General features: G+C 58.1%; 2 protein-coding genes and 1 long non-coding RNA gene across 7 annotated transcripts; 1 reads left to right on the top strand and 2 right to left on the bottom strand.

Moving 5' to 3' along the window:
* Positions 1-1,138: 1,138 nt before the first annotated feature.
* KCNK6 (potassium two pore domain channel subfamily K member 6) lies at positions 1,139-12,122 on the bottom strand. The gene is made up of 3 exons (XM_037517980.2): positions 11,764-12,122; positions 4,877-5,272; positions 1,139-4,730 (listed from the first exon to the last, which is right to left on the bottom strand). The coding sequence occupies exons 1-3, from the start codon at positions 12,065-12,067 to the stop codon at positions 4,510-4,512; spliced, it is 921 nt and encodes a 306-aa protein (XP_037373877.1). The 5' UTR covers positions 12,068-12,122; the 3' UTR covers positions 1,139-4,509.
* A 2,804-nt stretch (positions 12,123-14,926) lies between these two features.
* Positions 14,927-21,574, top strand: YIF1B (Yip1 interacting factor homolog B, membrane trafficking protein). Of its 5 annotated transcripts, XM_037517979.2 has the most exons (9): positions 15,061-15,098; positions 15,462-15,593; positions 18,279-18,517; positions 18,593-18,697; positions 18,853-18,931; positions 19,057-19,114; positions 20,142-20,297; positions 20,386-20,479; positions 21,373-21,574. In XM_037517979.2, exons 3-9 carry the CDS (start codon positions 18,314-18,316, stop codon positions 21,526-21,528), a joined length of 852 nt encoding a protein of 283 aa, XP_037373876.1. In that variant the 5' UTR covers positions 15,061-15,098; positions 15,462-15,593; positions 18,279-18,313; the 3' UTR covers positions 21,529-21,574. The 5 variants fall into 5 exon arrangements, with proteins under 5 accessions (XP_037373875.1, XP_037373874.1, XP_037373876.1 ...); XM_037517978.2 differs by lacking the exons at positions 15,061-15,098; positions 15,462-15,593 and adding an exon at positions 14,927-14,983; XM_037517977.2 differs by lacking the exons at positions 15,061-15,098; positions 15,462-15,593 and adding an exon at positions 14,927-14,992.
* A 357-nt stretch (positions 21,575-21,931) lies between these two features.
* Positions 21,932-22,442, bottom strand: LOC119250268 (uncharacterized). The gene is made up of 3 exons (XR_005126259.1): positions 22,365-22,442; positions 22,150-22,259; positions 21,932-22,000 (listed from the first exon to the last, which is right to left on the bottom strand). It is a non-coding gene; the product is annotated as an uncharacterized LOC119250268 (long non-coding RNA).
* Between the last annotated feature and the right edge of the window lie 4,300 nt (positions 22,443-26,742).

Below are 26,742 nucleotides of genomic sequence, written 5' to 3'. Positions count from 1 at the left end.
TGGTACATGCCCGGAAGGAGACCTGAAAAACCAGTCCACGCTGGCTTAGTGTGGGAAAAAGTGAATTAACACTGTCCACTGTTGCAACTTTTGCAATTTTTCTAGCAGTCACTTCTTGCTCTTTTATAAAGTGCTTCGAACTGAACAGGGTCTGGTTTATTTCTCCAAAGGAATATGAAAGAAGTGGCAAAAACCAGACCACACGGGCACCTCTCTGAAGATGAGTAGCAGCTGCCTACCCACCCAGTCGCTGGCTTTAGCAGTGAGGTTGGCAATGACCACAGTGGGAGCCAGGAAGGCTGGATGGCTGAGAAAGTGCTAGTCTGCAGAGGTTTCTGAGTTCCTGCGGGGAGAAGGGGCCCAACCCCTATTTTCAAATTCCAATTTTGCATTTTCTGTGTGACCTTGGCCAAGCTGTTAACCTCTCTGGATATCCCTTCTTTAACTGTAAAATATGGAGAGGGGCCTCCCTGGTGGCACAAGGGTTTAAGATGCAACCTATGAAGCTGTCGGCAGCCACTGCAGCAAGAGTTCAATTCCCCGGCCAGGGAGCTACCCACATGACGCGGCAGACCTCTCCTGTCTCACCCGCTGCTCCCCTCAGCAGTGTATTTTAGTAGATTTGCCTGTTCTGCTCCCCACTCTGTCTCTGGTGAATCCTCTGAACTCTACACCTCTGGCCTGTACCCCAGTTCTTGTATGCATAAATAAGTAAGTCTTTAATAAAAAATAAAAGGGTAAGACTACGAAGCGGGGCAGAGGAGGACAGTGTCATCGCTCGACATCACTCAACAGGCAGGTGCAGACAGGTTACATGCCAGCTACAGCCTTCTCCCCCCCCGGGAAGTCGGGAGACAATTAGTCAGGATTAATGCTCTTTGGCACCCCATGGTGGTGGACCAAATCATTTGGACAGGATACTGGGACAGGGCTCACCAGCCCATGGTTTAGTTTTTATTTATTTTTTTAAAAGATTTATTTATTTATACAAGCACTGGGTACAGTCAGAAGCTCGGGAGGGTGGGAGGATTCACCAGAGCCAGAGCGGGGAACAGAACAGGCAGACTGACAAAATACACTGCTGAGGGGAGCAGCAGACGCGGCAGGAGAGGTCTGCGCGCCATGTGGGACCCTCACCGGTGGCCGGGGATTGAACCGGCGCTGCAGAGGCTGTGGGCAGCTTCGCAGCCCAGCGCTCAACCACTGCACCACCAGGGGAGGCCCTCACCAGTCCATGGTTTAATCCACCTGTTCAAACAGAATTTGGGACAACTTTTATTTTACCAGCTTGCCAATTCTCTTACCTAGACAGTCTCAGCCAGGCATCCTTTCCTTAGGCTCCAACCTACATCGTTGTTCTGGATGATTCTGGCTGATTAATCAGTCAATGGCCATCCATTCTCCCAAGCTCTGCCCTTCCAACAGAAGCCCAGTTCTGCTCAAGCACTCACCAGATTCTAAACCAAAACCTCCGCCCCAGCCTCAGTTCTGGGGGGCGGGGAGCACCCTGAGAAATGCGACTCATTGGCGTAGACACATCACTGTGGCCTGTGATTGGCTAACCGTGGGAAAGGGTTTTCTTGCTTTGGAAAAGGTAACACGGGAAAAAATGCCTCCCTGTTCTGGCGCTAAAATTTATTGTCTAATTATGACACGTGGACCATGTGGCAGACACTTTGGGGCCACGAGGGGAGGCCACATGGGAACCAAACAATTCGTAGAGGGTGGCAAAGCAGAGCTAGGGTACCTGGGGCCAGACAGCCCTCTCGGAGCTGTGGATCATGTCCTTCTGGGATCTTCCCCCAAATCCGGTGCTGTGCCATATACAAACATGACGTCATTTCTGTCAGTGCCTCTCAGGAAGTTGTCACTTGAAGCCAAAATCTTTTCCTTATTGATATCAATACACAAATACCCGAATGCTGATTTCTCAAGACTGGTCTTTTCTTCATTCCTCCCAGGGCTGCCACTCGTGTTCTTGGCCCCTCACCTGTCTCCTGCCTTGCCCACCCCTGAGCTCCTGTCCTGGGTGTCCTGTGACTTCCCTATACCTTCTCCCGGGTGTGCCTTTAGCCCCTCACACCACCTAACCTCAATGTCTCCCTTCACACCTCAGTCTGCAGTGGCCACCCCTTGGGCCTTTTCCTGGCTGGGCCTCCCAAGTCTGTAAGACCAGTGGTTCATGAACACAAGGACCTCCTTCCATCCCTTGGCCCTGCCCGCCTCACCCCTGCCCCCTTCAGCTTTGTGTCCATTCCAGCGTTTCCCTTTCACCGGCCTCAGTGTCCCCTCTGGCCGACCTCTATAAACTCTACACAGCAGCCCAAATCCAGCCTTGGTCTTCTGCTGTTCAACAGCCTACCTACTCTGGCTCTCTAGTGCCCTCAAGAGAGAGACCAAATATGCAAATTTGGTCATTTAGGGCCTCCCTGGTGGCACAGTGGTTAAACACAGTGCTATCAAGCTATCATCAGCCTCTATGGCACGAGTTCGATCCCTGGCCAGGGAACAACCCACGTGGCGCAGCAGACCTCTCCTGTCTCGCCCGCTGCTCCCCTCAGCAGTGTATTCCAGTTGATTTGTATGTTCTGCTTCCCACCCTGTCTCTGGTGAATCCTCTCACTCGCCCCCCCATACCTCTGGCTTACACCCCAGTTCTTGTATGCATAAATAAATAAATCTTTAAAAAAAATTTGGTCATTTTAGGCCACTCAGGATGGGCCCATGCCCATAGTTCCACCCTCCTTCCCCCATTCACTCCATACTTGTCAGTTAACTGCCTGCCCCACACTGATGTCTGACATGCTTTCCTGCCTCCAGGCCTTTGCACACCCAATTCCTTCTGCTCACAATGCCTCCTGTCCTTGCTATTTGTCCATCAAGGCCTGGCTTACATGTCCCATCCCTTCTGTCACCTCCAATGGCTCAGTGGACGGGCTTTTAGCAGTAAAAAGCCCATCAGTATTACTGATGAACCATCTTGGGAGAGGGAAAACTTGGCAGGACGAACAGAAAGTCAATCACCTCCTAGCTCTGTGTCAAAGCGAGGGATCTCCCCCTACCTGTGCTTCAGTTTCCTCGCCTGTGGAGAAAGTGGATGTTGGTACTATCATTTGTAAATACTCAGAACAGGGCCTGGCCATAGAGTAACATGGCAGGCTTGAGAAATCATTTTTTAAATAGTCCAAAAGTTTATTTTTGTTTTATTCAGTTCATCTGTTTTCTCTGACATAGGCGTGAAGTAATACGGTGCTTTTCGTTCTGTCAAGCTTATTTCACTAAACCTCATGCTTGCTAGGTCCATCTGTGTTGTAGCCAATGACAGGATTTTGTCTTTTTATAGCTTAATAGGATTCCACGGTGGCTGCACACCACCTCTTCTTTACCCATTCATCAACCGATGAACTGTTAAGTCGTTCCCAGCTCTGGGCTATTGTAATCAGTGCTTCAATAAACATGAGGATGTATATATTTCTTCAAATTAGTGTTTCTGTGTTTTTCAGGTAAATACCCAGAGAAATCTTTTGAAGTAGGTAGGATTATTATCGCCATCTTACAGATGTGAATCTGAGGATCACAGAGATGAAGTGACTTCTGAGGACACGGGCAGGACGTGGCTGAATCAGGATTTGAGTCCCAGCAGGCTGGACCCAGAGTCCAGTGTATCTCATGCAATTGGCTCACGGAAAACGGACACAGCTGTCAGAGTGGTGTTGCAGCTGAGAGCAGCACCTTCTGAGCTGTGCAGAGCCAAGGAAGATCTTACCACCCAGGACTATCCAGAGCTCTCTGGACAGGTATTACTCCCCAGAAACACCTAAGAACAAAATGAGACAAATCCACCTTTATCTTAGACTTACTTCTTATTTTGGGGCCGAGTGCTATTGTTCCTTCTTCCAGGAAGCCCTCCCTGACTTTCCAGGCAGCACGTTCTCCATCACACTCCTAATCACTGTGCCTCTTCTGTTAACATTGCGCCTGGTCTGGGTTGTCACCACTGGGGACAGGTCTACACCTCACTGGACTTTGAGGCCCGAGAGCAGAGCCCCAGCCATGTTGACTGCTACTTTGTCCCACACACTACCCAGCACTGGGGCTGGCACAAAGAAGTTTGGGATGAGTGGATACGTTCTTTCCACAGGACAGACAAGGAGATCAGGGCTCCAAGAGGCCAATCACTTGCCAAGGTGTGGTGACTGATCCAATGCTCAAAAGGAGGCCTGAGCAGAGAGCCTGGCCGGCGTTGAGAGGCTGAGCGAGAGAGGCGGATCGGGGAGTAACGGGACGAGAAACGAGATGGTGAGAAAGCCAGAGAGCCATAGAGTGGGGGAGATGAGAGGGCAACTTGGTGCCCAGTGGAGCCTGGACACATAAAACAAAGGCCGGCCGGGCGGCAGCAGTGGCTCCCAACCTCCAGCACGCACCCCTGCATGCTCGAGGATTCCAGCTCCAGTCCTGGGGTCCCTCTGCACAGGCCAGGTGCACCCAGCCTCGCAGCACCTGCCCCGGCTACCTGGGGATGGAGGCGTAGTCGGTGTGGGAGCTGGCCGTGAGCTGCTGGTGCGGCTCTGGCTGGGGGCCCAGAATGTCTGCCCGATCCTCGTCCTCGCGGGAGCTGGCAGGGCACGGGTGGGGCAGCAGGATGAGCTCGGTGAGGCCGTGAAGGTCGGACATATGGCGGAAAGTCTGCAGCACCAGCACCATGGCGACCAGGCCCAGGAAGAGGTAGACTGCGGAGAGGACAGAGGGGTGCGGGCTCAGGCCCTGGGTCTACTGGGCCCCCAGCTCGGGGCTATCGGGTGCCCTTCACATCCCCGCTGGGAGGGGACCAGGTTCCCCTCGGGCCCTCCACTGCCCAGCCAGCCACTGCACTCACCTGTGACCAGCACCTTGTAGAGGGCCCGGTAGGCCTGGCCGGGGGCCTCCCCCGGCACATAGTCCCCTAGGCCGATGGTGGACAGGGAGATGAAGCAGAAGTAGAAGGCGTCCAGGTAGCTCCAGGCCTCCTCAAGGTAGGCAAAGATGGCAGCCGGCACCACGAAGCAGACGGTCCCAATGACCACCAACAGGACCACCAGGTGCCAGCGGGCCGCCCGCCGGGGGTCCCAGCCCCAGCGCTTGCTCAGCCAGGACAGGGGCGCGTGGGTCAGCAGCAGCGACAGGCGCTGGGCCGAGGCGGTCAGCAGCAGCATGGTGACGGGCACGCCCAGGAGCGCGAAGGCGATGGAAAAGGCCTTGCCGGAGTCCGTCAGCGGCGTCGTGTACCCATAGCCTGCGGGAGGAAGGGGGACATCTGCACCCCTGCTCCAGGGCCTGCAGTCACCCTAAGCTTAGAGGTCATTTCTCCCTCAAACCTGCCCACCCGCATTCTCTTCTCAGGCGATGGCGCCTCCACCCTCCGCCCCCTCCGCCAAGGGCCTCCGCATCATCCTTGACCCCCTCCTCATACCCACGTCCATCTGCCAGCGAACCCTGTTGTCTCCGCCTTCAAACAGGTCCCCACCCCCACCCACCCACTTCACCCGCCCCACCCTCCGCACCCCAACAGCCTGACCCTGGTCCTGTCTACCCTGGCAGCCTCCTCCCTGGGCTCCCTTCTGCCCCCACCCTCGTCTCCAGCCTGTTCATTAGACTCAGCCCATGGGACACCTGAGTCAGGCCTGCCCCGCACCTGCTCAACCCTGCCGGGACTCCATCACCCTCAGAGAAAAAGACAGAGTCTTCATCGTGACCGACAAGGTAGCATGTTCCCACCCCAGGGCCTTTGCACTGGCTGTTCTTTCCCCATAGGATGCTTGCCCCACAGGTGCCACACAGCTCCCATCTCCCCCCATCAGGTCTCCCCTCAAATGTCACCTTCTCAGTGAGGGCTTCCCTGGCCACCTTATTTTAAATGGTTGTACCCTCTTACTCAACTGTTTTTGTTTTTATTGCAGTTAACATTTTCTAGCACATACTCTGGTTGACTTATTTGCTTGCTGTATGTCTCACCACCAGAATACCAGTTCTTCATGGGCAGAGTGGGCACACTAATGAATGAGGGGTACAGGCTCTAGCTGGGCATAAAGCCTCAGTTTTCTCTACTCTAAAATGGGAGTGCCAAGCCCCACTGGGTTCCCAGAAGACTGAGGGAACACACTAGAGTCAAAGTGGGTGTGAATTCCGCAAGCAGAAATATGATAAAGGGGAATTCAAGCATTGGTGAGACTGGCTCACTCTGGCAATGTGTCACTTAAATTTTTTTTTTAATCTCCCAGATGAATCAACCAAAGTCTCAGAGATATGACCGGGGTAGGAAAGGGCCTGGCTTATGTTAACAGTAAAAATGTCTTGCCCAAGAGATTGCAGATATGGCCCTGGAATCAGTCATAAAGTGTGGCGGCATTACACACACGACGGACACTCACCTGTGTCTGCCTGCTATACAAAAGGATCGCCTGATTTGAAAGCAGAGACTTGAAAAGATACTTGTATACCCATGTCCACAGCACCATTACTCACAATAGCCAACAAGCAATCTAAGGGACCCCCGATGGATGAGTAGAATGTGGTGTATAGAGAGATGTGTGTGTGTGAAGTAATATACATGCAATGGAATATTATGCAGCCTTGCAAAGGACATTATGACATGTGTTAACATCTATAGATAGATGTGTATGTAAAGTAATATACATGCAATGAAATATTACGCAGCCTTGCAAAGGACATTATGACATGTTAACATCTATAGATAGGTGTGTGTAAAGTAATATACATGCAATGGAATATTACGCAGCCTTGCAAAGGACATTATGCCATGCATTAACATGAATGAACCTCATGGATATTATGCTAAGTTAAATTAGCAAGTCACAAAAAATTAAACACCCATAATTTCACTTACATGATAGTAGTCAATATGGGGACAGAAAGTGGAATAGTGATTGCCAGGGGCTGAGGAGAGGAGGATGGGGAGTTGTTTAAAGAGGACAGAGTTTCAGATGGGGACGATGAAGAGAGTTCTGGAAATGAGTGGTGGTAATGGCTGCACAAGACCAGGAACGCACTTAATGCCAGTAAGTATATTTAAAGATGGTTAAGAGAGTTCATCTTATGTTATACTTAATTTACCACAGTAAAAGAAAATTGGGGGGGAAGGGTCCTTTAGTTTTTGTTAGACCTGTGATCACCTGGAATAAAGACATTCCCTCCTCCTGATAGCTAGGTGTGACTCATGACTAATTTCTGGTCAATAAGCAGCAAATGACTTTCAGGAAGTGTTCTTAAAGAGAGGGGGCTGCTGGGCCTCCCTAGTGGCACAAGGAGTTAAGACACAACCTATAAAGCTGTCTGCAGCCTCTGCAGCACGAGTTCGATCCTCAGCCGGCCAGGGAGCAACCCACATGGCGCAGCAGACCTCTACTGTCTCGTCCGCTGCTCCCCTCAGCAGTGTATTTCAGTCAGTCTGCCTGTTCTGCTCCCCACCCTGTCTCTGGTGAATCCTCTCACTCCCCGGCATCTCTGGCCTGTACCCCAGCTCTTGTATGCATAAATAAATAAATCTTCAAAAAAGGTGAGGGGCTGCTGATCTCCATTTTTTCCTCCTTCCTCCTGCTGGCTGGAACTCAGATGCAAAGGCTGGAGCTGAGCAGCCACCTTGGACCATGAGGTAACCTTGGGAATGGAAAGTGTACACAGGGCATTATGACGGTCTCTGACCATGAAGCGCCATTCCAGTCTTGGACTGACTACCTTGAATATGAACATGAAAGAAATTTCCCACTTATATAAGCAATTAAGGTTTATCACTTTTGAGAGGTTTCTCACTCTCATTCATACCAGGATTTGATGGAGAAACTCCAGCAGCCTGGTTGCAATGCCAGGTTTCCAAAGCACATGAAATCCTTATAAACAGAAAAAGCATAGTTAGACTAGAATGGGGGCCTCAAGCCTCAACTTACTACCTCAAAGAACCAACTGTCTCAAAATACTCTGCTGTTGATTCACTGCATGACCGCGACCAAGTGACTCTCTGAGCCTGTCCCTTCAGAGACCTGCAAAATGGGCTCAGAAACAGCCCCTTTCTCGAGTGCCACACCAATAACCCCACCAGTTGGGACAGAGTGGAGCACCAAGCAAGGGCATGGGAGGAGTCACCGTGACGGAGATGCCCACTTCCTCTCTAATTCCAAGTTCCGGCCTCAGTTGCAGCAAGGCACTTCACACCAACAAAGCCTTCCTCTTTGACCAAACTTGAGTCAGGCTCCTCTGAGCCTTATTCTCAACTAGACCTAGTTCTAGCAGGAATCCTGTCAGTTTAGGGAGAAGCCCCCTGCTTTTGATATCTTTCCAAACTCCTCACCCCCACCCTTGATTGCTAAGTCCTTGCATGTCAGTCCTTGGCGTGTCTCCTACCTTGACCTCCTCACTGGGCTCTTGGCTCTAAGTATCCACTTTGCTCTATCCGGAGTGGAGCTCAGGGCTCTCCCCTCTGTCATAACTTGCCATTTTTAATAAATGTCTGAATAATTTTCCTTCATCAATACACACGCATTGCCCTCTCCATGCAAGACAGAGAGGCATGTGGGTTAAGAGCATGGGACTCTGGGCCTCCCTGGTGATGCAAAGGGTTAAGACACAATCTGTGAAGCTGTCCACAGCCTCTGCAGCACAAGATCAATCCCCAGCCAGGAAGCAACCCACATGGTGCAGCAGACCTCTCCTATCTCGCCCGCTGCTCCCCTCAGCAGTGTATTTCAGTCGACCCGCCTGTTCTGCTCCCCACTCTGTCTCTGGTGAATCCTCTCATGCCCCCACACCTCTGGCCTGTACCCCAGTTCTTGTATGCATTAATAAATAAATCTTAAAAACAAAACAAAAAAAGAGCATGGGACTCTGAGGCCTGATGGCCTTATTTCAAATCTCTAGCACAAGGAGAAAGGCAAGGGACAAGGGATTGTGGGAGAGGGAAACATATTCTGTGAGCAGCAATGTAATATGCCAACCCAATGCATCTAACCTTTCAGATTTAGTTTAACATAAAAAAGGCCTTCCTCGTGACATAGGGCTTAAGTCTCAACGCTACCACCAATTAGGCCTGAGTTCGATCTCCAGCCAGGGAGCTACCCACATGGCGCAGCAGACCTCTCCTGTCTCACCCGCTGTTCCCCTCAGCAGTGGATTTCTGTAAAATCTGCCTTATCTGTTTTCCATTCTGTCTCTGGTAAATCCTTTCACGCCCCCCTCACACACCTCTGGCCCAGGCCCCAGTTCTGCTATGCAAAAATATACAAACAAAATCCTTAAAAAAAAGAAAAAGGAAAGGTAAAAAAGAAAACAACAGCTCTCCACCCCATTCCCCTTCTAGCTGTGTGGCCTTGGACAAGTTGTCCAACCTCTATGGGCACCTTTTCTTAGATTGTCAAAACAGCGCTGCTAATGGCTCCTTTCTCGCATGGCTGTTGTGCTGAATCTGAGGTGAGCCCGGTGTGCTCAGCCCTCCGCGAGGCACAGTGTTACTGTGAACTGGGTGTGTTATTATCCCATTTTATAGATGAAGGCGGACGCTGAGGCCTAGAGATGAGCAGCAGTGCGGCAGGGATCTGGACCTAGGCCGTGTCTGCTTGGGGCCTGGCGTTCTTATCTGTCCCTCCTGGGACACTTCTCAGAAGCCAGGACCTGCGAGGAGGCAGAGGGAGACACTGGCATGGCCCAGGGAAGCCCAGAAGCAGGCCGGGGAGCCCAGCACGGCAAGGAAGGGCCAGCGCGGGAAGGTGGTGGAATCCAGCAGCCTGTGAGAAGCCTCCAGCTGCTGCTTGTGGCCTGTGTTTGCCCATCCACAGGGGGAGGCACCAAAGGTGCTGCCAAGGCAGCCTACTGCTGGCAGGAAGGGAGAGCTAGGAGTTTAGGGGAGCCTGCCCAGCTCCCCTCCCCCAGCAATGAGACAGCTGGGGGGCTGCAGAGACTGTCTCCAGGCAGAGGGGCTGGGCGGGGTGGGGTGGGGGTATTGGTCCCACCTGAGCAGAGGTCCAGAGAAGGGGACCTGGGAGTCAGAATCTTAACTCAGGGGCCAGTGTCTTGGCTTGAAAGGGATCCTGGGTCCAGAGGAGGGAGGGGACAGGCCCCAGTGGGGGTGTTTTCTGGGAGGGGTGTCCCTATTAGGAGGAAAGTCCTGAATTGAGGGCTCCCCAGTATGAGAGATGTTAAGATGATGTGGGGTATGTGGAGATAGGCCCTGGGTCCTGAGTCAGGGTCCCTGCCCGGGAATTTGGGGCCCAGAAAGGAGTGGTCTTGCTCAGGCAGAGGGGGCTGCTGAGCCCAAAGAGGCCTGAGGAGCAGACAGGGCTCAGGGGGCCAAGGGAGGGGGCGGTGCCCTGGGTCATCACTGAGAAGGTCTAGGTGGAAAGCAAGGGTGCTCTTGAGTGGCTGCTGAGGAGGTGCTGAGGTGCAGAGGTCCGGAAACCCTGAGGGAGGGGAGGATTTCAGGTCCAGAGCAGGCTGGGGCAGTGCAGAGCGGGGGTCCCAGCTAAGGGTCTGGTAGAGACTGGAGGGGTTCGCAGTGCCCAGGAGATTCTCTTTCTTGGGAATACCAGGGTGCGCAGGGGCTCTCTGGGCAGCGGGAGCACCACAGAGCTGAGTGGGGTGGCTTCCTGTGGGGGGTGGGGAGACCCTGCTCTCCGAGAGTGCGCAGAGGGCACCCAAGTCCCCGCCAGGCAGTGGGGTGACTCAGAATTTCACCCTCCTGAGGGTGTCAGTGTCAGAGTCTCAGCCAGGGTTTCTCAGGATCAAAGCGGCCCTAAGGGGGGTTCCCTGGTTGAAAAGCCCCAGGGATTCTTATGGAGGTGAGGGTTTGGGGAGTGGAGGGGGCAGTCCCAGTAGGGGACTTCTGGTTGGAAAGTCGGGGGAGGGAGCGCTTCCTCCTTCCACGGCAGAAGTCCTCATACACACTCACAGTCGGGGGCTGCTGAATTGGGAAGCCCAGGTCAGGTCCAGGGGGAATAGGGGTGTCCCTATTAGGAGGAAAGCCCTGAATTGAGGGTTCCCCAGTATGAGAGATGTTAAGATGGTGTGGGGTATGTGGAGATGGGCCCTGGGTCCTGAGTCAGGGTCCCTGCCTGGGAGTTTGGGGCCCAGAAAGGAGTGGTCTTGGTCTGGAGAAGGGCAGTCACCCCCCCCCCCAAGAGATCTAGGCCCAGAGGGGCTGACGTCTCAGGTGGGGGCTAAGCCCTCCTGCGGGCGCACCTTCTGTACTGTCAGTGTGGGCTCAGCGATGTGCCCGGAGGGGACCTGGAGATGCAGGGGTGGCGCTCATGTCACCCAGGGTCAGGAGGAGGTTGGGGCACAAGTGTCCCAGAAGGACATACCTGGAGTCAGGAGGCACTGTGGGAAGGGATGGCCGCCGCAGCCCAGCGAGGACAGGTGCTTGCCTGACCGGGGCTCAAGCCCAGAGGATCCAGGTCCTCCTAGCTGGAGGCCTGAGGGTGGTCCTAGGCCCAGCGGAGGCTGGAAGGACCTGGGTCTCCAAGAGGGCTAAGGCAGAGATATGGGTCCCGGATGCTCAGAGGAGCCCGGGTCTGGGCCAGAGCTGGGGTACCACCTCCTGGGAGGAGAGGCTGGGGTGGAGACTTCAGAGGGGTGGCAGACACCACGCGTAAGGGATCCAGTCGTCCCTGGGGGATGTGGAGGGCACCCCAGGCCTGTAAAGGAGGGGGAGCGATGCCCTGAGTTAGGGGTATCTCGGGAGGGCTCGCGGATGCCCAGGCGGCCGGGACGGCGCTCACGTACCCACGGTGGTGACCAGCGTGCTGGCGAAGAAGAGGGCCGAGGCAAAGTCCCAGGTCGGGTCCGAAGAGTTGCTGAGCGCGGCGCGCCCCAGCCGTCCGGCCGCCAGCATCTGCTCCACGAAGTGGTCCAGGGCCGCGGGGGGCACGCACGGGCTGCTCTGCAGCAGCTGCTCCCGCAGTTTCTCCAGCTCGGCTCGAAGTCGAGCTTCTTGGGGCGCCTCCAGCCGCGCCACCAGCAGCGCGCCCAGCACCAGGTACGCGGCGTACCCGGCCAGGGCGCCCGCCAGGAGCGCGCCCCGCCGCATGGCGCCCGCCGCCACCCGCTCCCCGACAGCCCCCGGCCGCCCGGTGACGTGGCCCCCGCCTCTCGCCGGCCCGGAGCCGAGTTTCAGTTCCGGGAGCGCTCGAGCCGCGGCCGCGAGCGCCCCAAAGAGAAAGAGGAGGGGCGGAGGTGAAGAGCGCCCCGCCTCCGGGAAACTGAGGCACGCCCAGACGCCAGGTGCTAGCTCCGCGAGGGTGGAGCCCCGCGTTCCGGACCCTGGAGGCCAACCGGATGCAGAGTGGGGTCTCCTTCCCAGGAGGCGCGACTCCCCCTGTTAGAACCCGAATTTCCCCAGGCGCGCCTAGGAGGCCTCGCTTCCCAGGCCCTCGGGGCCCCGGCAGACGGCTGCGAAGACTGTGCGCCCCTCCAGGACGCGAGGCCGTGGGGCGACGTGAAATCCAGTCCCTGCTCCGGTGGCCAAGTCGTGTGCTCTAGAGTGGGCTTGCGCCACCCCGGGGAGACTGCTGTCTAGTTCACCAGGGACCCCCGACGGACCCGCTGTCCCTGTGCCCGCAGGGACGGAGTGGGGGTCCTTAATGATTCACCACACCTTTGCTCAGCACCCACTTCGTGCCTGGCCTTTCGCTGGGAAATGCAGGGGTATGTAGCAGTGACCTGGACAGTCCTGGGCCCTGCTCTGGAAGTGGGGGGGCTTCAACAGGGTGGCAATCCAGAGAATCAGGGGCTGTGGGGGCAGGCGCAGGCCGAGCAGGCAGGGTGGGCATGGAGAAAGCCTAAGGACTACGGAAACCAAAGGGAGAAGCTGATGCAGTTTAGGGTGTCTCAGAGCTTCCGGTGCAAGGGGCTATCTGGAGGGAGACATCATGGGAGTGAGGGGGGCCCCTTTTCTGGCAGAACCACAGATATACGCCTCTGCTTAAGAGGGACTTTTCCTTCCCTGTCCCCGCCACGTCCACCTCCAGTTATAACTTGGCTCCCTCCCTGACCACATCTGACAAGCAGGGAAGTGGGGTTTGGGGCCCAGCTCTGAGCACCCAGCTGGTTCTGTTTATAAAACTGCCTCAGTTCTTGGATGAGTGCCCAACTGGGGGGCTGACAACCCACAGGAAGAGCCACTTGATAATAGAAACAGTGACAGAGGCCGTCAGCGAGCAAAGGCTTCCAGGAGCGGAGCCCCTGTGGTTAGAGCTCTGCTGGGTCCTCCACGCCTCCTGTATCATTCCTTAAACAGATAAGCCAACTGAGGCTTAAAAATAGTCACACAACTAATCAGGGGTAAACATGAAGCCACTAGGAAAGCAAAAATATTTGCTTTATTAATCACACACACACACACACACCCCTCACACTCTCAGAGATGACTTTACAAGAGAGAGGGAGGGCTACAATGAGAAATGGTGGTGGGACCCAAGAGACAAACACTAAGCCAGAGGTGCAGAGGAGGAATAGGGGCACCTCATTCACAGAAAAGGGCTTGCAACTGAGTCAAAACTCTTAACTCAGAGACGAGAACAGTCCTCAAAGTCCCCAGAAAAAAAAAAAAAACAACAAACAATATATCAGAGGAAAGGGGAAGTCACAATAACAAGGTTACTTGCTGACATCCTTCCGGAGTGCTATCACTGCCCAGAATTCACTCTACCATTATCTTTGGCTGCGGTAAGTGGCAGAAACTGAAGGACAGAAAGGGGTGGTCGGGTCTCCCTGGTGGCGCAGGGATTAAGACGCGACCTATGAAGCAGTCTGCGGCCATTTCAGCGCATGTTCGATTCCTGGCCGGCCAGGGAGAAACCCACATGGCGGGACAGACCTCTCCTGTCTTGCCCGCTGCTCCCCTCAGCAGTGTACTTCGGTTCGTCTGCCTGTTCTGTTCCCCACTCTGTCTCTGGTGAATCCTCTCACCCACGCATATCTGGCCTGTACCCCAATTCTTGTATAAAATAAATCTTTTAAAAAAAAGGGGTGGTCGAGGGGGGGGAGAAAGAGGGAGACTGCAGGACAGAGAGGAGGCTAAGGAAGCTTAATTTCCAGGGCTCCTGGCTTGTAGGCGTGCTTGTGAGTGCAAGGGGGTTGTGAGTGTTTTGGACCGACAGGAGAAATCAGGTGACATAACAAGAGCACTTTTAAAACTTTCTGCAAAATCATCTAAAGATATCGTCCAACCTCCCTGGTGGCGCAAAGGGTTGAGCACAGCACTGTGAAGCTAGCCCTAACTTCTGCAGCACGAGTTCTATCCCCACAGACCTGGGAGTTCGATCCCCGGCCAGGGAGCTACCCACATGGTGCAGCAGACCTCTCCTGTCTCCCTGCTGCTCCCCTCAGCAGTGTATTTCAGTAGATCTGCCTGTTCTGCTCCCCACTCTGTCTCTGGTGAATCCTCTCACCCCCTGCATCTCTAGCCTGTATCCCAGCTCTTGTATGCATAAATAAATATTAAAAAAAAATTAACGTCTGCAAGAACTGTGTGAACATTAGAATCCGCATAACTGCAGCCCGTCCGAAGAGCCTCTCCCTAGCTCCCCAGCGCCCTCACCACCAAAACTGAGCCCGCGTCTGCAGAGAACTACATTTCCCATCGGCCTCCGCGCTCCAAACCTACATTTCCCATCATGCACGACACCGCTGACTCCGTGGCTAGCCCCGGGCTCCGCCCTCCCCCTCCTCCGCTCCTCCCCCCGGCCCCCGCCCCGTCCCGACTCCCTCGGTGCGTCACGGACCCCCGGTCCCCGCCTCTTACCCGCCGCCAACTCGTCCTCTGCCCCGCGAGCGGGCGTGGCTTCCGCGCCACCGCGACCCCATTGGCCGCCGCCTCGCCGGCGGGGCGCGCCTACGGGAGCCGGGCGGGCACATTTCGAACCGCGGCCGGGGCGGCGGCGGCAGCGGCGCGGGCGGAGGATGCATTCGGCCGGCGTGGGGGCGGCGGGGACGCCCCGGCAGCGTAAGTGGCGTACGTGGCCGGCCCTGGCGATCGGGCGGGCGGCGGGGGCGCCGCGGCGGTTGGCGAGGTCGCTGCGGGTCGGAGGTCAGGGGTCAGGCATCCGGTGAGGCTCGAGGTAGGCACGGCCGGGATGCCCGCCGGGGCCGGGGCCGGGGCCGGGGCCGGGGCCGTTCCTTCGTTCCTTCAGGGAATTCCCTTGGAGGAAGACAGCTGTGGGCAGGGGTGACGTGATGCGCGGAAGGCGCGGCTCTCGTTCATCTCCAGCCTGCGGCCCGCCGGCCCCCGCCCTCCCGTGGCCCCCGGCGGCCGCCGCGTCCCGCACCCGGACCTGGGGGCGCCGGGGGCTGCGCGGCCCGATCTGGACCTGTGTTTACTGCGCGGCTAAGCCCCTTCTGGTCGCGGTGACGTTGCCTCTCAGTCCCTCTTGCTCGCTGAGCCTGCACGCATCCCATTGCCGCACGCGGCGTCTCGCCCCCAGCTCCCCTGTGCCAAGCCCTGTGCTGGATGCGGGTACCGGGCCGCAGCCGGCTTAGCCCTGGTCCTGGTTAACTGACAGCTCAGCGCTTAGTGAGAAGAGACACACTAAACTAGGAAGCGGCCAAGGCAGCAGGTAATTTGGGGAGTAATCAGGATTGGAAAGGGAATAATCGAGGATGTGGCTGGGGTGGAAGAGCCTCTCTGTCCAGGGAAGACGATGGGCTGGTTCCTCCTGTCCCTCTCAGTCAGGTGGCTGGCCGGCTCCCCGGGGAACGGTGCTGGGGATACAGCGGTATCCACACAGCCCTGGCTCCTGTTCTCATGCACCTACCGGTACCAGGCAGAAGGGTTATATGAGGGAAGCAGGGGCGGGGGTTAGGGTCAGAATCGGGGGAAGCACAAGCAGAGGGGTTCTGGCTGTGAGGGACGTGTGTGTTAACCCAGGTTGGGCAGATGACCCAGTCTGGGGGGGTCAGTGAAGCTCCTTGGAAGAGGTACGTCTGATGAGGAGGAATTAGCCCAGCGAAGGGGGTTTGTGAGAGGGAAAAGCATTAGAGGTGTGCGCCACGAAAACAGTAGACAAGTGAATATACGTTATATACTTAGAGATTATGCTGATAAGTGCTCAGAAGGGAAAATCGAGCCACTGGATAGGATGAGCAAGAACACCAGCGTGGAGCTGGTGGCTAATGCGGAGGAATGAAGTTCTCGGGAAGGAAACATCTGCGCTCAGGGCCCTGCGCTGTATGGCAGGCACCCATCTGCGCGGGAGGCGTTCCAGGATGATAGCACGGGTGTGCAGAAGCCCATGCAGGCGAGGCGCCTGGCAGGATCAGGGTCTGAGAGGAGGCCCCTGAGGCTGGAGTATAGTAACAGACCGGGGTGGTTGGCCCTGCTGGGTCATGCAGAGGCAAGAGCATTGGAGTATTATTCTCAGCACAGTGGACACTGATCTCAGGCAGAGGACATGAAACGTTCTCTTTTGCATTTTAAAGATCACCCTGGATGTCAACTGGAGAGAAGGTTTGATAGGGCAGAGAGTGAAAGGGGGACCTGGTGATGGGACGTTTAAGCGAGGGTAACACGGAGACATGGGGAGGAACTAGCCAGACAGGGAATCAGGGGTACAGAGGATGGGCCCAGGGGCAGCCAGAGTGGCCAGGACAGCGCAGCGCCCAAGGCACACCGTGGCTGCAAGAGCTGTGGGCGGGCGAGATCGCCCTAGATGGGAGGAGATGAGGCCAAGGGTGGAAAATTGGGTCACACGTTTCGGGGAGGTTGGAAATAAATCACTGATTGAGGAGGACAGATCAGGAAACAGCAGCTCTGCGAAGGCGGGAGTTTTTGTCTTTTTGGCCGCGCGTCCACCACGCAGAGCCTCGCACACAGAGATGGCAGGAGGGAGAAAGAGCAGGTTCAGTGCCCAGAAGCCAAGAAAGCAGAGTCGGAAGTCGCGCTGGGGACAGTGGCATCAAATGCTGCCGAGGCCGGCGTCCGATGAGAGTGAAGAATGGCCTCGCAGGTAAAGCAGAGAGGCACTGTGGAGGCCCTGGGGCGGAACCCCAAGTGCCAAGGCCTGAGGGGTGACAGGGCGGAGGGAAGGCTCGCACCAAAGCTTTCAGGAGGCCGGCCCACGTGGACAGAAGTGGGAAGGGGAAGTGGGGCTTGGCGGCGGGCCCAGGGCCAGGGCCACTTTCTTTGGGATTGAGGTGGCCTGCGTGTCTTCAGGCCACGGGTCAGGGAGAGAAGTTGAGGGGCTAGCATTGCTAATGGGTGACAGGCAGGGGCAGGGGGCGTCACACTGCCTCAGGTCATTAACTCCCTGTCAACAAAGGAGAAAACTGAGGTGCAGACAGTCCTGAGGCAGACTGATCCCTCTCCCCCACCCTGCGTAATCTGCGCCCCGTTCCCGCGCCACAGTGGCCCGGCACAGGTGGAGCTCAGGAAACACTTGTGGCAGGAGCTGGCTTACTGGTCAGCAGCAGGGGCCTGGAGCTAGATGCCAGCTCCGATCTCCCCGTGTTCCCCGCAGCTGCTCCGCCTGCCCCACTTCCTTCTTGGCCTTCCTGGTCCCCCACCGCTCCGTGACCTGCCCCCAGTCTGTCCCCGCTGGAAGCCGGGGGCCGCCTTGGAAAACTTGAAGCCTGGCTCTGCCTCGTACTCTGTGTGACTTAGGGCAAAGGCCTGAGTGTCTTTGGGGCTCACTTTCCCTTCCGAAAAGTAAAGATGGTAAAGCCTCAGCGAAAGGGGTTGTGTGAGGGAGACATGAACCCACAGCGTGGAGATGGGAGACATGAACCCACAGCGTGGCGTGGAGTCAGTGCTCAGCTGGGGGTTAATCTTTGTAACTGTCAGGCTGGCCTGGGCCGGACTCCGACTCTGCCCTTCAGGCGGTGTGGCCCCTCGCACAGGGCATCGAGCCTTCCTGGGCCTCGGGCTCCGCGTCTGCACCGTGGGGTGGCATGTGTATTTATCCTTCAGCTTTTTATCAAGCACCTGTTCTACCCTGTGCTAGAGGCTGGGGATTCAGCTGTGAACAAGGCAAAGATCCCCATCTCGGGGGGCCGGGGGGATCGCATCTGAGGAAGAAACAAATAGAGGAGACCTTGTCTAGCACAGGACTTTGCACACAGTAGGTCCCAGTACCTAAGAGCCTCATCGTCAGCCTTACTTACTGCATCGCCATCGTTACTTACATCGTTACATGCGCGTGGCAGAGCCCACGCGCGATCGCCCCTCTGGCAGCCAAGCAGTGGTCTCCGGCAAGAACACCTGCTCTCTGCAGAACCAGTGACTCCCTACCCCTCTTCCCCTGCAGCCTCGAAACGGAGGGTCCCCGTGTCCCAGCCAGGCATGGCTGACCCGCACCAGCTTTTTGATGACACAAGTTCAGCCCAGGGCCGGGGCTACGGGGCCCAGCGGCCACCCAGCGGCCTGGGCTACCCTGCGGCCTCCACCGCGCCCCAGGCGGCCTTCCTGGCCGACCCCATGTCCAACATGGCCATGGCCTATGGGAGCAGCCTGGCTGCGCAGGGCAAGGAGTTGGTGGACAAGAATGTGAGTGGCTGGGCTGGGCTGGGATGGGGGGGCCTTGGGGGGGACCAGGGCTTCAGGCTCACTCTGCCTCCCCAGATCGACCGCTTCATCCCCGTCACCAAGCTCAAGTACTACTTCGCGGTGGACACCATGTACGTGGGCAGAAAGCTGGGCCTGCTCTTCTTCCCCTACCTGCACCAGGTCAGCACTGGCCCTGCTGGGGGGATGCGGCCCAAGGGGGAGCTAGCCTCAGGGTGGGGGGCAGGGGAGGATGTGCCCCAGGAGAGGGTCTATATGCAGGCCGGGAGGAACCCAGCTCTGGGGGTCCTGCCTGTGCCCCCCCACTATCCCCACAGGACTGGGAGGTGCAGTACCAGCAGGACACGCCCGTGGCCCCCCGCTTTGACGTCAACGCTCCTGACCTCTACATTCCAGGTTTCACCCCACCCACCACTGGCACCCTCCTCTCTCGGGGTGGGCCTGTCTAGGGCAGAAGCTGAGGTGCTGGAGGCCCAGGATGGCTCCTCTTTCTGACCTGTGTCTGTGTCTGCCCCCCACAGCTATGGCTTTCATCACTTACATCTTGGTGGCTGGCCTTGCGCTGGGGACCCAGGATAGGTAAGAGGGGCCTGGCATAGGCAGAGTGGGGTGGGATTGGGGGGCTGAGGGACACTCGGGGAAGTCTCTGTTTCCCCCTTTCAGAATGGCCCTGGCGTGCTCACAGCTGACCCAAGTCAGGGCCCTCCAGCTCCCCCTTGCCTCGTGCCTCTTTGCAAAGCCCATCGCCACGCTCTGCGCTGGAGATTCTAGATTCCTTCCTCCCTCTGGGCCTCCACCCCCAGCTCATCCTCACTTTGCCCTCCCCTGTCTGGCTGCCCCAGCACCACAGACCCCCTGCACCCCAGCAGCAGCAGGAAGGTCTTGTCTGAGATGTGGGCCTGGCCATGTCCCACCCTCCTCCTCAGAAGTTGTCCATCATGCCCCTGTCCCCGAACCAAACCGCAGCTCCTAGATCCCTGCACTGTCCTCCAGGCATCCCCTCTGCCCCTTCTCATGCTGCTGCACTCTGGTCCTCTCTCTGTGCCTTCAGAGGGCCTGGTGCTGCAGCCCCAGGGCCTTTGCACATCCAGCCCCACTTGTTCAAGAGTATGTTCCTCTCCTGCATCACCTGCTCACTCATTATGTCTCCACTACAATGCCCTGTCCTCAGGGAAGCCTCCCCTGCACACCCCATGCCCAGGCTGGATCAAGTCTCCACCTCTTGTGGCACTGAAGACAGTTGTCATTAGACTCGACAGATGAGTTGTTGAAGCACTAGGGATCCTGCAGAAACCAAGGTCCCCAACCAGCTGCTTAGTCTCAGGCCTCAGCTCAAGTGTCCCCTCTCTGATACCCCCTTCTGACTGGGTCAGGTGCCCCTGTGGGCTCCCAGAGACCCCTATGCTTCCCCATCCCTGCCCTGACCTCTCTGGGCTGTCACATAGGATGGTTCTGCCTTCCTCCCGGAGCGGGTCTTCCATGAGGACAGGCCCACATCCCTCTTGTCATTGCCAAGTCTCCAGCCCCGCCCCAGCACAGGCTGTTCCCAGGCGGGTGCTCGGGGTCTGAGCTCCCCAACTGAATGACAGTGCTTGGGTGCCGGCAGGTTCTCCCCTGACCTCTTGGGGCTGCAGGCCAGCTCGGCATTGGCATGGCTGACCCTGGAGGTGCTGGCCATCCTGCTCAGCCTCTACCTGGTCACGGTCAACACCGACCTCACCACTATCGACCTGGTGGCCTTCTTGGGCTATAAATATGTGGGGTGAGTATCTCCCTCCTGCCCTCCCTGTCAGCCCCAGCCCTAGCCCAGGGGCCTTTTCCTCAGACTGGCCTTCCCCTCTCCCTACCAGGATGATTGGTGGGGTGCTCATGGGCCTCCTCTTCGGAAAAATCGGCTACTACCTGGTGCTGGGCTGGTGCTGCGTGGCCATCTTTGTGTTCATGGTGAGCTGGGGCTCAGGGGAGGATGGGGCTGAGGGCTCAGGCCTTGCGGGCAGAGTGGGGCTCCCTGGAGGCCTCTGGGTAGAGGATGTCAGGTGGGGAGTTTAGACCTGAGCCCCACTGCTGAACTCAGGAGCCCCAGAGTGGCTACCCCAGCCTGGGGTCAGGAGGGCTTCCTGGAAGAGGAGGTATAAAAATACCAGTTTGGGACCTGTAGGAAGAGGAGCCAGCCAGGCTGCTCAAGCGGGCTGTTACCTTCACCCCACTCCTTACATGGGCTTTCCTGCCAGAACTGGTTAGGATAAAAAAGGGTTCAGCACCCCCAGAAGCAGCTTCTCTGAGAACCCTTCCAGTCAAAGTGGAGGTACTACTTTAGGGCTCTGTGGTGTATCAGGGATAACCCCTATTTTTGCTGGTTCCCAGGCAGATTCCTTCCTCTCTGTCAGTTTCTCTTTTTGTAAAATGGGGGTGATGCTGACTGTCCCTCCGGGACCTCGGCGGGTTCAGTGGGAGCGCATGTAGGAGCAGACGCAAGCGAGTGCCAGGTGGCCGCGTCTGACCTCAGATAAACATTTCCCGCTTGTCTTCGAACTCTGGGGGGGGCGGCGGCTGGCGGGAGTTGGGGGCGGCGGGAGTTGGGGGCGGGCCTAGACGCCGTGCAGGTTCCCGCGGCGCGGGCCTCCCCGGCCTGGAGCGCTCACGCTCGCTCGCGGGCGCGGGAGGGGCGGGTCCTCACCACCAATGGGGGGGCCTGGCACGCCGAGGCCCCGCAGGCCAGGCCAGAGCCGGCGCCGCGCGGGGGGAGCGGCGGCGCCCGGGCTGCAGTGGGCCGGGCCGGACCGCGAACCCCGGCGCCCCGCCCGCCCGCGGACTCACCGGGCCCCCTCCCGCCCCAGATCCGGACGCTGCGCCTGAAGATCCTGGCCGAGGCGGCGGCCGAGGGGGTGCCGGTGCGCGGGGCGCGGAACCAGCTGCGCATGTACCTGACCATGGCCGTGGCGGCGGCGCAGCCCCTGCTCATGTACTGGCTCACCTTCCACCTGGTGCGGTGACGGCGCGGCCCGCGGGGACCCCCGCCCCAGAAACAATAAACCGTGACGGGCGCGCGGGGCCTCTCCTTGCGCGCGGCCGCGGGGGGGGGGGGGGGTGCGGGGCGGGGGCGGCCGGGACGGAGGCGGCAGGTGCAGAGGAGGCTTTAATGAGCCCGCCCCGCCCCCCGCCGAGCGGGGCGCCCTCTTTTACTTTCCCTTCTTCTTCTCCTTCTTCACCTTGGGCTTCTTGACCTTGCCCGGGGCGCCTCCGCGCTGCTGCGAGCCTGCGGCGTGGGACTGCGCGGCCAGGGCGGGGCGGGGGAGAGGGGTACCCCGTGACACGTCTGCCCCGGGGCCAGGCCGGGACCTGCCCTGCCCTGGGCGCGCGGCCCCCGCCGGGGAGGGGGAAGCCCCCTACCTTCCCCTCGGTGTCCGAGCCACTGGAGCTGCTGCTGCTGCTGCTGCTGGAGTCTGAGGAGCCGCCGCCGCCATGCTGGTTGCGGGGGTGACCGTGAGGCGGGGCGCCTTCCCCAGCCCCCCTGCCCAGCGAGCGGGCAGCCTGAGGCCCAGCAGGACCCTGGGGTCAAAGGCAGCCCATACCACCATCCTCCCAGCGGTGTGCCCAGTTGTGCGGTGACTCACCCTTCGGTTAGCAGCTGCTCCTGCCTGTGAATGGCCCTGAGTTTTGGGGGCACCGGGCTTCGAGTCTCCCATGCCACCTGCCTCCTGAGACTTGGAAGTGGGCTTCGGGGCTGCAGAGGAGAGGCGTTGGGTGGTTGGCACAGGTGCAGGGAGAGCCCCCTGAGCGGACATAAGCCTGGCCCCCTGCACCTCCAGGCCCCGCGCCTACAGCACACCTGTGACAGGCCCAACTGTCGTGCTGCGATGGGTCCCCAGGGCCAAGGGTCTGGCCAGCGCCCGTGGGGAGGGCTGGGGGCGGGACGTGGGGAGGAGCAGCACCACCTGCCCTACCAAGGAATCCTGAGGTGCCCCACCCGACCTCTGTTCAGAGTCCTTTGCCCTGACTCACTGCCCCTCCCCAGCACGCCCAGCCCTTCCGCTGTGGGAGTGGAGAGATGGGCAGTTAACTGCTCTCGCCCACACCTCTGTGAGCCCTTGGCAAGTGGGGGGGCTGTGTGGATACAGCTGGGGGGGACGTGGGCAACTGCAGATTTCCGGGGAAGATGCTAGAGCTGTCATCAGCTTCTGCAAAGCCCATGCTTGCTTCTGAAGAAGCGGGCGAGGGCGCCTGCAGTGCCCGCTGAGCTGTGGTCGCGCCGGCACTCTGAGCTTAATGTGTGCCAGGCGCTGTTGCAGGGGCTTGGTGTGTATGAACTCCCCTCTGTGGGGGTTGGGGGGGTGGCAAGCAGAATCTGGAGGGGCGAAGTTTGAAGCCAGCAGCATCACAGCAGCAGGGAGCTGGAGGAAGCTGCTCTGCCTGCTCAGTCTCCTCATCTGCACGTGACAGACACTGCAGGGAGTCATGCACGGGTTAATGGGATTTGTTTTCTAGAACTGTGCCTGGCACAGAATTAAGGTTTACAAAGTGTTTAAGTAAAAGGTGGACACTTACTATCCCTGCTTCATGGATGAGGGAGCAGGTGGTGAAGCATGAGGAGGGCAGATGTAGCATGAACAAAGCAAATTCACACCTGGGAGGGGTGGCTCAAGTCCAAGGTGCTGCCGGCCCCGCCTCAGGGTGTGGTTAGGGCTGGACAGAAGGGGTAGCCAGCCGAGCCCACCCTTCCTGCCCACACTGGCTGGGCCCAGGCCTGGCTGGGGGCCGTGAGGCTAGGTGACCCTGTGAGGGCTGGGCACACAGGGCTGGCTTCCCAGCAGGAGCCTGAGGCCTGGGGTGACGATGCACTTGGGTCTCCGTGCCATGGTCCGCTGAGCAGGTGCCGGGCACAGCACAGGCGCTGGCGTACAGAGGCAAACAAAGCCGGCCTCCTGGAGCTGACGTTCTAAGGGGGGAAACAAGGTAGCACATATCGCCTGTCAGAAAAAATCTGGGAACTCAAATATCCACCAGTTAAGAGAGAAAAGATGATCTAGCTGTGCAGCGGAATAGTATTCAGCAATGAAAAGGAATGCGCGCTACCTCATGAACCACAAAAACATTCTAGGGGAAAGACTGGCCACAGAGCTCACATATCCGGTGTCATCCGTGTGCGGTGTTCAGGAAAGGCAGGCAGAGAAAGAACATTCGTCGCTGCTGAGAACTGAACAGGAGCCGTGAGATAGTCCCAGCAAAGTGCCTGCCAAAGTGCCTGCCTCGTTGCTCTGCCCACCCTCCCGGGTGCTGCCTGGGGGGGGGGGTCGGGGAGGGGAGGGGGGAGGGGGGAGGTCGCACCAGTTCCATTTAAGGTCACCTGCAGCAGGACGTGCCCATCGGCTGGGATTTAGACACATGCTTGCCACTGGCTGAAAGTGGGCGCCTGGCTGGGCAGCCGCGCACAGAAGCTGGGGACTTGGACAACTGCAAGGGAGTGTTTCTGCCACTGCACTGGTGGCCGCGAGTGTCCCTTACACCTGCTCTGCCTCACGCAGCGGCTGTAAATGGAGGTCAGGTGAAAGCTGGGGAGGTGGACACAGACAAGATGAGCATGGCCATCCCCGCTCTCCGGAGGGAAACAGGAACAGCAGAATCGGCCAGGCCAGCCACGTACAGGGGCTTGGCAGGGGGCGTCACGTAGCCAGCAGCAGGTGCTGCGGGGGTCGGGTGGTCCAGGTGATGGTGTGGCAGGTTGTGGTGCTAGATCTGAGGATGCAGAGCGCTGTTCCCCACCGCCCACTCCCGGGGCCTGTGTTCCGCTCAGCTGCCGGTGGTTGCTCCCCCTCCAAGGCCAGGGACGTGGTGTGTCTCCCGTCCACTGCTCCTGTCCCCCTGGCCTGCTCCCAGACCTTTGGAGGGCCTGGATGTGAGCCGAGCAGGCATTTCCACAAATCTACAGGCCACGTGGGTCGCCGCAGGGAGACCTGGCAAGCAGGCTCTTCAGTGGCCTCCCAGAATCAGGGGCTGGACCTGAGTTAACCTGACCCCTGACGCCCTCTCCTGGCAGCCCTGCCACCCAAGGGTGCAGCAGTGAGGTGGGCTGGGACTTGGACGTGAGGGGAGGGCACAGGGTATTCAGCGGTGAAGGTAAACTCCAAATTCTCAAATTAGTCTGACTCCCAACGCCTGTGACCTGATCTTTGTCCAGAGCCAGGCCCTTTCTGGGACTGCCTTTCCGAAGCAGGGGAGCCGGGGGCAGGTAGGAGAGATCTTTGTGATCTGAGTTTTTAAAAGTTCAGCCCAACCACCTGAGGTGGACCCGGGCGGGGACCATCCACTGAGCACTGTGGCCCCTGGCCGGTGGTGGGGTGGCTTTTCCAACAAAAAGAGCACCATCGTCAGCCTGCGAGGGGTCACCGTCTCCAGGCCATGGAGTGGGGCTGGCAGCGGTTGACCAGACGGCACAGCAGGCACCAGGCCCTGAGAAAGTGCAGCAGGGACACCCTAGGTACGCCAAGAGGGCACCCAAGTGGGGGTCGGTCTGCCAGGGGGCAGGTGGGGGCTGCCAAACAATGAAGAATGGGACATGGGCCTCCCTGGTGGCCTAGGGGTTAAGTCTCAGTGCTGTTACCGCAACAGCTCACCACAATGGCCTGAGCGCCATCCCCAGCCAGGGAGCTACCCACATGGCACAGCAGACCTCTCCTGTCTCACCCGCTGCTCCCCTCAGCAGTGTGTTTCAGTAGATCTGCCTGTTCTGCTCCCCACTGTCTCTGTTGAATCCTCTCACCACCACCCTCCCGTGCCTGCACCCAGAGGTGCAGAGGTGGCACAGCCTGGAGGGAGGTCCGCTGTGGAGCACTGTCCTGGGCCACTGGACATCCAGGCGGTCACGGGACTCATGACCACCCACCTCGCACGGGAGGAAACTGGAGGTGCAGTTCTTCTACACAAAAATAAATAAAATCTTAAAAACAAAAGCAGGACAAACTTTGGCAGAAGTGAGTCACGGTGCTTTTTTCAGCATCAGAAATAAAGGCACAGTGTACGGGAGACTTACAAAAGCTCAACTGGTCCTGATGGTGGGAGAATCCACTTGAGGCAGGACCTGCAGTAGAATTAATTTAGTGATTTCTGATTTTTTCCAGAATTCCAAAGCACGACGAAGCTATGAAGGCGTGTAGGTACAGGCCTCCTGCTAGGCGGGTACCTCCTGCTAGGTCTGGGGCGCCAGAACAAGGGGGACCATGGGAGTGGGAAGTTTATGGGTTGCTCATAGGATCGCAGGGTGGGTATTGGGGAGAGGCACCAAGCTCCCCCCACCTGGCTGGCAAAGGGGTAGGTGGGCAGAGGAGGGCATGTGGGAGGTCCCTGGTGGAGCACCGCCCTGGCCGCTTGACATCTAGGTACTCTCAGGGCCCTCACATGACCCCCCACCTCGCAGGGGAAGAGCCTGGAGGCTCCAAGGAGCTCAGTGTCCCCCAGGCCTAGCCCTCTTTCCTGGACCGCAGGCTCGCCTGCTGTGGGCCTGACGCGTCCAGGTATGGTGAGTAGGTGGAGTCTGCTCAGTGAACTGCCCCACCTGCCTATAGTGCAGTGCCACCTGGAGGGCTTGGCAGGGGGAAGGCCAGACCCCTCCTGGCCTACCACAGACAACAGGAGGCCCAGGAAGAGATGAGCTAGTTGTCTAACTTGCTTCTGGAATCAAGCAAGCCTGAATGGGCTCCAATTTTTCCCTATTCTATGGAATGTGGTCTTTTTGGCCTGAAGAGATTTCTAGGAAGGGCCAAGGGAAGGAGACCCACATCTTTTTGACCCAAGGGAAGGCCAGCATTGTCTGGAACGGTCAGGGGGTGACCCAAGGAGGCGAGGCCTCAGATCGCCTGACCCAGAGCCTGTCCAACTGCTGCTGTGTCCAGGACCATGTGTGTGGAAGGTGGAAGAGCACAAAGGGGCTTCCGGAGTCTCGAAGCAGTAAGGGAACTTAAGTGGGACTGAGCCTGGAGGCAAAATGCAGCCAGCAGCACCCTTGTCCCCCCATCTCTACGCAGGGGCACGCGGGGGTCCCTGAGGAAGAGGGCAGGATGGCAGGACGAGGTGAAAGTCCAATGCCAAAGTGATGCTGGCCAAACCCATTCCAACTTCAGGAAGGCCTCGTCTCCATACAGGATGCACCCTTACCCCAATTTTCCTGTACCCTCAAAGGCAATGCTTCAAGGGGTGGGTTACAGTCAGTCCAC

The sequence above is a fragment of the Talpa occidentalis genome, unplaced genomic scaffold, assembly GCF_014898055.3.
Source record: "Talpa occidentalis isolate TD23 unplaced genomic scaffold, MPIMG_talOcc4v2.1 talOcc4.17, whole genome shotgun sequence".
Classification (NCBI taxonomy): Eukaryota; Metazoa; Chordata; class Mammalia; order Eulipotyphla; family Talpidae; genus Talpa; species Talpa occidentalis.
Note: the sequence above shows the minus strand (reverse complement) of the source record. Positions and strands in the feature narration are given on the sequence as shown.